Source organism: Aplysia californica, unplaced genomic scaffold (assembly GCF_000002075.1).
Source record: "Aplysia californica isolate F4 #8 unplaced genomic scaffold, AplCal3.0 scaffold00944, whole genome shotgun sequence".
NCBI classification, from domain to species: domain Eukaryota; kingdom Metazoa; phylum Mollusca; class Gastropoda; order Aplysiida; family Aplysiidae; genus Aplysia; species Aplysia californica.
The window spans coordinates 202,116-212,134 of NW_004798214.1; the positions used below are offsets into that span (position 1 = coordinate 202,116).

A 10,019-nucleotide genomic window follows, 5' to 3' on the forward strand; every position below is an offset into this window, starting at 1 on the left:
TAGAAGAAAAGCACTTCTGTCAGGATTTGGTGGAAATGAGCGGCGATCTGAAAGTAGTGAAAGCTACTTTAATTAGTTTGGGGAAGTGGGTATATAATTATATGTGTGCTAAATTAATACAGTTAGTAAATTTGTCTTGTTCTCCAAGATCTCATGATTGGCGCATATGGTACGATCTCCCCCACCCCCTCCCCCAATACGCTCACGTTCTCTCTTTGTCTCTCTCTGTCTCTGTCTGTCTGTCTGTCTGTCTGTCTGTCTCTCTCTCTCTTTGTGTGTGTGTGTGTGTGTGTGTGTGTGTGTGTGTGTGTGTGTGTGTGTGTTTGTGTGTGTGTGTGCGCGTGTGCGTGTGTGTGTGTTTCTATTTCTGTCTCTCTCATTCCCTTACCAACTCTGCTATGTATGATAATCAATTTTTAATGAACAATATTAGTCCTATAAAATAATACGTAAAACTTGGCCTACACGCAAGGGGACTGTTGAACATTGTGAAGATGTGTATTTGCATGAGCTTTCAATCGGAAAGAATACAATATAAAAAGATCTTTTCTTAAATAAAAAGTACTGGCACAACTAAATCAATTTAGCCTGAGCTTATTATTTTTTTATGCACCCCTTTCGAATTCCCATTCACACAATTTATGCGTGCGCGGCTCTCTGCAATTGGACATTAGGCCTAGGCTTTTGCGGGCTTAGACTCTTTCAAGTTTCAAGTACAAAGCCAAACAATTGAAAAAAAATCTGGGGACAAAGCGATCTTCCGTAAATAAGCAAAATGGCGTCGTCTGAGTTTCCCTTACACGAAAGAGTATTCAATGGCGACATTAAACGGGTTTCTAGATTGATACGAACCTGTGACGTATCTCAGAGAGACAATCATGGTAATCATTTAGTTTTTCTCAATGTTTGTATGTACGATTTATTAGATTGCTCGCTCATTAGTGACGTTCCTTTATGACTCATCTTCTGCAGTCAGCAGCAGTCTGTCAACAAAGTGCAGTCGTTCATCAAACTTAATTATAACTTAATATTATTAGGTTAGGCCACCTCTATTCTCACCCCCGGTGAGAAAAGCGCAGGGGAGCCTTTTGGCTATTCTCACCCGGTTTGCGTTCACCGTGATAGCCTAGACCAACCGGTGTTGCGTTCACCGTGAACAAACGTTCCAGCGCTCCTGTGTTGCAAGGCCACCTCTATTCTCACCCGGGGTGAGAATAGTGCAGGAGAGTCTTTTGGCTATTCTCACCCGGTGCGCGTTCACCGTTATAGCCTAGATCTAGGCCAACAAATTTTGCGTTCACCCTAAACCACAGAATTCTACACTGTGATAACAGAAAAATTGTAGAATTCTGTGCCGTGAACAAACGTTCCATTACAACTGTAGCCTACTAAAAGCGTACAATTTTGTCTGTGGGCAGTGGAGAGAAAGAGAGAGAGAGAGGAGTAGCGCGAGAACTTCCGGTCAAAACAAAATAGCGACCCGCGTAGTTCGGCTCGATTCGAAAAGTTAAATAGCCGTAGCATCTTTGTAGACAACCAAATTAATTTACTTTTGTGTTTTAACATCATTTTTTAACTTTGTTTTGGTCAATTTGATCGTCCACACCAATAGACAGTATTCAGAAAGAGACAGAGAGAGAAGAGGGGAGGAGTAGATATTGCGAGAAATTCCGGGCAAAACAAAATGGCGACCCCCGTTGTTCGGCTCGATTCGAAAAGTGAAATAGCCATAGCATCTTTGTAGTCGATAAAATTAGCTTACTTTTGTGCTATAACGTAACCTTTTATTTGCCTTTATCCATTTGATCATCCACATCGATAGAAAGTATTCCGAAATAAGGAAAAACAGGTCTTGTTTCAAACCGGTTGAGAATAGCCTACGGTCGCAAGTCTCACCCAGGGTGAGAGGTCGATCGTATTTCTATTCTCACCCCAGATGAGAATAGCCACTTCCGTGTTGCAAGTGTGCAACTTTCAATTTACTTTGTCTGTGGGCAGTGAGAAAGAGAGAGGGTGCTTTTTCGGTAGTTTCCACCCCCCTTATTTGAGCCTAGATCTGCATCCTAGATCTATACGTTTGATGAGCGGCGAGCTAAGATATCAAACCTAACAACTGCAAAACATCAAATTATCATTTATATGAGCAATTGCCAAAACGTGAGACTCTTGAGACTCAGTGGTGCAAAAAAAATTTTCTTACCAATTTGACTCTCTTTTCTGTCAGTCACAGATTGACATTTAGTGCTCATATTCCTAGAGTATCAGAGCAAGGAGATGTACGGTTTTGGAGATATGGGTCTATTGGTTTGGCAACTACTGTATTTCTTGTATGTAACATTGATGACAAAAACAGGCAGCAGGGCAAATTATGGACTTTAAATTCCATTTGTTTAATAAACAAAGACTTCGTACACTATGAACTCCATTCATAATGGTAATATGAATGACAAGTTTTGTAACAATGACGCAGTGCACAGAACATGTCATCATTGTTATGTACAAGAAAGGATACACATTGGACATTATCATTAACAACACATCACAATAGTGAAAGGCTGTACAAATACAGTTATCAAAGCCTCAGTACCAGAAAAACACATGTGTAAAACTATTTTTAAACTAAAATGAGGCAAAAGCACAAGTGACAAAATCAATTGAGCTGACCTGTACATAACAGTGATGACAAACATGACTTGTACATAACTGATGACACAATGTACAGGAAAAGACAAAAGTCTTGTCTCCAGAGAGAAAAGCGCACTTTAAGAATTAAAAAAACCCAAGAGAGGTTTCTTTTGCTTTGAAAAAGATACCAGGTCATATCAAAGACAGTAGACAATCACAATTACGTTGCTAATTATGACAAAGAGTACTCGTACATAACAGTGATGACAAAACATACTGGGAAAAGGTAAAATCATGCCTACAAAGAACAAATTTGCACTATGAGATCACACAGATCAATAAAGGCGTATTTTGTTTCTCAATGAATCTTGCATGTATGAAATATATGTTGAAAACTTATTGATATTAGCAATTATGAAAAATATTACATAACAATGATGACACAATGTATTGGAAAAAGGCATATCATGCCAACAAAGAACAAATGTGTACTTTTGAGTTAGACAGATAAACAAGGACATGTTTGTCTATTTGTTTGAGTAAAAAGAGCACACATGACTTAAATAATGTTTGCTCTTAGGACAATGTAATTTCTAGTACGTCGGTCAGTCTTGTACGGCTGCATGACGACACCCCAAACGTCATCACTAAGCTCAAAAGCTAAATCTATAACCACAGAAATGATCCATCTCTCGAAGTTTGTTCACACATCACACTCTTGTTCCAGGAATCCAATGTAAACACCACAATTTCACTAAAATATTCAATAGGGTAGCCTAAAAACACGCAAAACAGCCCAGTACGTCACATTCAACGCAAGATTCTTGTGCGTAACCGGAGGGTGACGGCAATGACTACTTTTGTTTTTCTCTTTACCCTGTTGCTCCCGCTGTTCTGGGGAAGTGGGTAAAGGGAAGTCACTCAAGAAAACAATTATATCCGGGCACTGTTGATGATCCGTTCAAAACAAAAGTAGGCTAAAATTCGGACTTCCGGTACGTCGCAAAGTGACGCCATTAACGGCGAATGTTAAACAGCCGACCGAAATCGTAGATCTAGGAACCCGATGTTCCTTTCGCGCATCGCGGCTTTTGAACTATTGAATAAACGACGAAAAGCAAAAAGATTTAACCAGCTGTGGTGATTCTACTGAAAAATAATGGTGTTTTCTGAAACACCTAGTCCGTGACGACACCCCTGACGCACAAGTGATCCGAATTATTAGTTTATTTGCAAACAAATAAACCGATTTCTTGAGCAAGTGAACCTTTCTCGATCACAAATAGCATAGAATCAAAGCACAGGTTTTAAAAAAACACCCAAAAATACTAAATTTTTGACATTCTTGGAAGTTTGCATTGGTGTGCTCAAAATGACAATCCAGGAATCACTAAAAAACGGACATTTTTGGCACAAAATTTACAAACGCAACATTATAAAGCTGACATAGGGTCTGAAACTGCAAATGCAGGTTCTACATCCTATATTTGACATGTGTATACGTTTTGGAGGAATAAATACTAATGCATCACATTTTATGCACACAATTGTGAGATGTGTGTGTTTTTCCCCACGTTTTGGCAATGGCTCATATGGTAAAATCAGGGGGCCAAAACCGGCGAATAACAATTGCGGCTGCGGGGTGGGAACTACTGAGAAAGCGCCAGAGAGGGGGGGGGGGGGGGGGGGAGAGAAAGAAGAGTAGCACTAGAACTTCTGGACAAAACAAAATGGCGACCCGCGTAGTTCGGCTCTATTCGAGGTACCCCTATTCAAAAAGTAACATAGCCTTAGCCTAACTTAGCATCTTTGTAGACCACCAACAGGGCTCCCCTTTACGCACTTGTGTAAATGTGCGTAATCAGCAGATTACCTCCTTTAAGTTTTGGTTGTGCATGAGCTTTACTCTTTATTATTTCTTTTCGGGGGTTTGCATACGTTTTAAAACGTAGGCCCTAGGTGGTGTGCGTCTGGCAAGCATCATTTCCCCCCCTTCTCTATCCCAAAGCTGAGTCAATGATTTGACGACACACCCACACACATGCACGACAGTCACCTTCTGTATCAGAAGAAACCTACTTATCAGCTGCACACAGTTTCCAGCAACACAGGCTTGCCTCAGCACAGAAGCTCTGCCCACATTCTGGTCGCTCACATTTGCCGGTGTCGTGCCTTGAGTTTACCCCTGCCGTGAGATAACCCCCATCCTTCTTTAACAAATAACACACTAGTAAACTTGAATTGTCTGCCATCGAAAGTGTGGAAAGACTGGAATGTGAACCCTGGGATGGCTCTGAAGAATAATGAATCATTCCAAACCTGCCACTCATCCCTGCCCTAAATCTCAAGCATCCCGATGTTGATCGCGTGTACCCTGATTTTTTTGTTTAATTTTTTGTTCCGCCTGTTGCGCCAGATTTGTCTAAAATCTTACTCTTGCCTTCTTTTCTGTCGTGGGAAACACTCGCTTAACTTTTTGTCAGCAGAAACTCGGAGAACTTTTTTCCAAAATGTCTATGTTGAATTTAGTAGTTGACTCACCAAAAGTTGTCTTGGATCTTTGCTCACACGTGTTATTTCAACTATAACGGATTGGAAGTAGTATTGATTTGGCTTTCCAACTTAAGACATTCTCAAGATCTACTTTCGCCAAAACATGCTTTGTCCGAATTTTGGTTAGTCAGGCCCGTCATCAAGATCGTCAGTAAAACTGTTTCGGTCGCGCGTTTGCACCATGTGACATGACTTCGGCGTGTGAGTTCCGCGTGTGTCGGGGACCATCGTTGACGGGGTCAATTTAAGTTTATGCACACTGGTTGAAGCGTCTTTCGGGACTTATCCGAGGGGAGGGGGGACGTGTAAAACACTTGGACTAGGAGACTTTGACATGATACTTCAGGATTTTAAAAAAAGATGAAACTCACACAGGCACACGCAAGCTCACACACACACACACACACACACACACACACAGACATACACCCCACACACGTACGCGCAGAGGGAATATACATGGTTATAATATTGGACATCCTTGGAATTTTTTAAAAGTCAACTTGGCAGTGACCTAGGTGATTTGTCGTTGATCCCGATTTTTTTTACCAAGTCCCAATTTTTTTTCCCTACTAAGATCCTGACTTTAAGATTTCATAGAGTGGCAGGTCTATTTTTCTTGGAGCATTATAATCGGAGTTGACCCCTTTTGGTTTTACCAACTTTATTTTATTTTTGATAGACCCAATTGCTCAACCACCACCACTGTTCCCCCCTCCAAATGGACACAACTCTAATTCTCGTCAATATTACTCATTTATTTCTGAAGTTAATTAAAATCATTAGCATTCAATCATAGTCGTGGTCACTCTATGTGTGTCTGTGTGAATGTGCGTGTGAGTTAAATGTTTGCAAGCAAAAAATCTTACTTTAAAATTATGAGATATTGACTTTTACGGTTTAAGTTTCTAAAACAAGGGTTTAAATCCCTAGTAAACCAAAGGGTCAAGGAGCCTCTTGAGCCCTGCACCAAATTAGCTTTCTTTTGTGCTATAATGTCATTTTTTCTTTGCTTTTGTCAATTTGATTATCCATATCGATAGACAGTATTCCGAAATTAGGAAAAACCGGTCTTGTTTCACACCGGGTGAGAGTAGCCAACACTGGCAAGTCTCACCCGGGGTGAGAGGTCGGTCGTATTTTTATTCACCCCCTTCCCCTGAACAAACACACACACACACACACACACACACAAAGTTTGAAAATTCAGTTAGCAGCAACCGCAGCTTGCTTCCCAAGAGGGTTGCTGTTAGGCAGACCCCATCATACTATAATATTGTTCTGTACAACTGTACTAAAATTGACAAAAGTCATACTATAGTGAACTTATGAAAATAGCTGTGCTTTATCTAACATTTTTTTTCTCTAGTGATTCGAAATTGTGTTGGGTATAAGTATAATTTATTACACTTCCTGCCATTAGGCTGCATAAGAAAGACTTACTATATATATATATATATTATATATATATATATATATATATATATATATATATATATATATATATATATATATATAAAAAATGCCTGTGTATGCTTAAAGTAATAATATGAAAGTGAAAACACCTTGTCTTAACCCTTTAAAACCCATCAGGGAAAAAAAGACGGATGTAACTCCAGATGACTGTTGTGAGCAAAAAATATTGATAATCATGATAATGTCATAAGAGTAGTTTACACCAAAAGTTTGGAATTTTTCCAATTTCTTTTTTATTGAATGACTTTTCACTGCCAGGCCTATCAGGCCGCAATATTTTAAATATTTTTTATCCTGAACCAGACCCAGATGATGATTTCCAGTCGGTAGATATGACTTTTGAAGACGATTGCAATGTTTCGCATAACATCGATGATGATTTTTACTATAGTGGAAGTGGCAGGGGATCACCGCTAGAGCTGCCAGAGGCTAGATCTACGGCTGGGCCTAATGATGCTTTGACTATAGTGTTTAGGATCACACACAAGACTTTAAGTCATAGAGTTGGTCTTAAAAACCTGTGTTTTTAATTGTTCCTCTTTTGTCCAGATTGTGCATTCATATATGTACTATACATATTATATAACATATTCAAATTTAAGTAAAATCTGACAATTAAAGACACAGTTAATAAGATAATGAAACAACCTGATTGTTTCTGTTATCTCTATTTCATTCAGGATTCTAGGGAGGTATTAAAAAAACTCAGGGTTTTATGTGTTAAGCTTCACCTCAAATGTTTCTTATATAAATCCACTTCTTTTTTTAGCTTCATTTTGAGTGCATTAAACAATTATTCTTTTATGTTTTGTATTTTTTCTACAGGAAATACTCCTCTACACCTTGCAGTCATGCTTGGGCATAAAGGTAATGAGGTGTCTCTTAAATGAAAGTCAGTCAGATTTGTTTTTATGCTTTTTATAAACTCAGATATACCTGTGATTATGTGCTGGAGTTATAAAGATACATACGTATAAAAAATACAATAAGTATATATTTGACATCTTTTTGATAGTATGTAGGGAAGTTGATAGTTGTTTTAGTCTTTCTTTGTCTCGTCTCCTACCCCTGCTGGAGGTCAGGGAGTAAGTGATTATAAGATTAGTAGTACAAGAATAATTTTTAAGTACAAAGCCCTTTTATTTAACATAATGTGTGGGTGGTTGGAGGGTGCTCTGGTGTGGTTTGCTCTTCTTTCTCCTGTCAAACATGTATCATCCGTATCTCTCCTCCTTTTTTTTTTGGTGTTTGTTACTCGCTTGTAACACCTCTAATCTTTGGCACTTATATGACCTTCTTATTATGTTGCAAGTGCCATAAAACTCTTACTTAATGTAAAAACTAACATAGAATGTAGAATCATCTCTTGCTTGACAGAGAGCTACCTTCCGTTTTTCAAATGTACTACTATATTTGTAATGACCAGAGTGACTTCAGTTTTGGGTTTGAAGTTTGTTTCTTACGAAGTTTGCCCTGAGAGTGAAGCGAAGGGCCTACCCACCTACTGTTTTTTTATTTTAGAACGGCCTTGGGATATTTAATGTTCTAGGTAAACTGTACCCTACTCACCCTGGAATGAGGGTGTGTAGCAAACATGAGGAAAAAAACTAACGTTGGTGGGGATCAATCCAACTCTTGACCTCCAGTGGACAGAGGAGCACCATGTGACCGTACCCAACATTCTTCTTGTGTTATTATGTACATTCCTCCTTACTTTAATATCTTGCAGTTGTAATGAAAAAAATAAAAAATGTAGCTTGGTGTGCAAATCTCTGTCCTGTCTGTTATGTTTTTATGTCTATGTTTTCATTAAGTTTTCATGTTCTTTCCATTAAATGATTTTTTCAAATTTTCCAGAATGTGTGCATTTGCTACTTGCTCATGGAGCCCCGGTGAAGGTGAAAAATGCTCAGGGATGGACACCATTGGCAGAAGCCATCAGCTATGGTGATCGACAGATTAGTGAGTTGGAATAGGGTCATAGCACTCATTTTTGTCTCATTTCTTGTAATGAGACAGGTAATTTGGTTATTTTTAGCTTTTATATGTGACTAACTTTGGTAATACTCATCTCTTTAGGTTTTAGTTTTAGTAGAGGTTTTACGGCGCTCGCAACTGCTTAAGGTCATATGAGCGCCAGAAGATTAGAGGTGTTACAAGAGAGTAACGAACATAAAAAAGAAGGGGAGATAAGGACGATAGATGTTTGATAGGAAAGAAGAAGCAAACCACACCAAAGCACCCGCCAACCACGCACATACTCATCTCTAAAGAGATTTTATATTTGGAAGAATTTCTGGCCTTTTGAAAAAAGAGAAAGTGACTCGAGATTTACTGTCATTAGTTTGACTTTGTCATCATCGTAAACTCAGGAGCAATCTGTCAAGTATTTCTCTTTCTGTCTTTGGAGATACATTATCTTTTTCATGATACTGATGCTCTTATTACTTTGTTAAATGTGGGCGAAGTACCTTTAATTTTGTATTACTTTGTGTGAGCAAAAATTATTTTCTTCTTTTTCAGTAGCACTGTTCTAAAGTGAATTCTCACCACAGACTTATGAATTATAATGAATTTCCTATTTAAATGAAATTTAAGTTGTGATACACAGTTATTTGATATTACTGGTAAGTTTAAGCAAATTGTTACTTCTTTTCCCTATACTGTTAATGATTGTTTATCTGTTTTGTCGTAGTTCTCTTGGTATTACGGAAACTGAAACAACAGTCCCGGGAAGCCTTAGAACAAAGACGCCCTCTGATTGTCCAGGCCCTTAAAGACATTGGAGACTTTGACATGGAGCTTAAATGGGATTTTCAAAGCTGGGGTAAGATTGCGTAGCATGTGTGTTTAGACTTTTCATTATATCTGCATTCCCGTGTTAAATCTCAGAGGTAAGCTACTGTAGATTTCTAACCCCTCAAAGTACCTGATGTTTTTTTTATTCAACCTTTGTCCTTACAAAGGTCCAGTTGAGCCCTTTGCCTTTCAATTTCATGCAATGAAGAGGTGTTCTCAAAGAAATGAAGTGTTTTGTTTTAATGGGTTTTTAACAAAATTAATGTGTGGTTGATGATGTAACAGTTTATATTGTCATGTATGCTTGAAAGCACCTTTTAAAAATCATTAGAATAAAAGTTCAATTGAAATAATGTGAAGACTACAAAAGTGAGCTTTTGCCAATAGGTGGGTACCTAAAATGTATCGCAAAGGGTTGATGATACAGTTTTTAATGTTTCGTTTTTATTTGAGTTTTTCTATTGGTGTATATCTTCTCCTACAAAAATATGTATTTTCAGACCTACAGATGGCATGATAAGGTGTGTGACTTGCGTTACATAGCATCAAGTCAAATTTTTTCAGAC

The 10,019-nt window shown here is 38.4% G+C and overlaps 1 protein-coding gene across 1 annotated transcript; it reads left to right on the plus strand.

The window, feature by feature from the left end:
- The first annotated feature begins 755 nt into the window (after positions 1–755).
- On the plus strand, positions 756–9,574 carry LOC101855299 (ankyrin repeat domain-containing protein 13C). Its single transcript, XM_005110785.3, has 4 exons — positions 756–881; positions 7,480–7,521; positions 8,512–8,616; positions 9,350–9,574. The coding sequence occupies exons 1-4, from the start codon at positions 776–778 to the stop codon at positions 9,493–9,495; spliced, it is 399 nt and encodes a 132-aa protein (XP_005110842.1). The 5' UTR covers positions 756–775; the 3' UTR covers positions 9,496–9,574.
- The last annotated feature ends 445 nt before the right edge of the window (positions 9,575–10,019 follow it).

What these genes read in the sequence shown, in the direction of transcription:
- LOC101855299 (XM_005110785.3), top strand. Translation starts at nt 776, where the DNA reads ATGGCGTCGTCTGAGTTTCCCTTACACGAAAGAGTATTCAATGGCGAC. An exon ending in AGTCATGCTTGGGCATAAAG is followed by an intron (nt 7,522 to 8,511) that starts GTAATGAGGTGT and finishes CAAATTTTCCAG; the next exon opens with AATGTGTGCATTTGCTACTT. An exon ending in CTATGGTGATCGACAGATTA is followed by an intron (nt 8,617 to 9,349) that starts GTGAGTTGGAAT and finishes GTTTTGTCGTAG; the next exon opens with TTCTCTTGGTATTACGGAAA.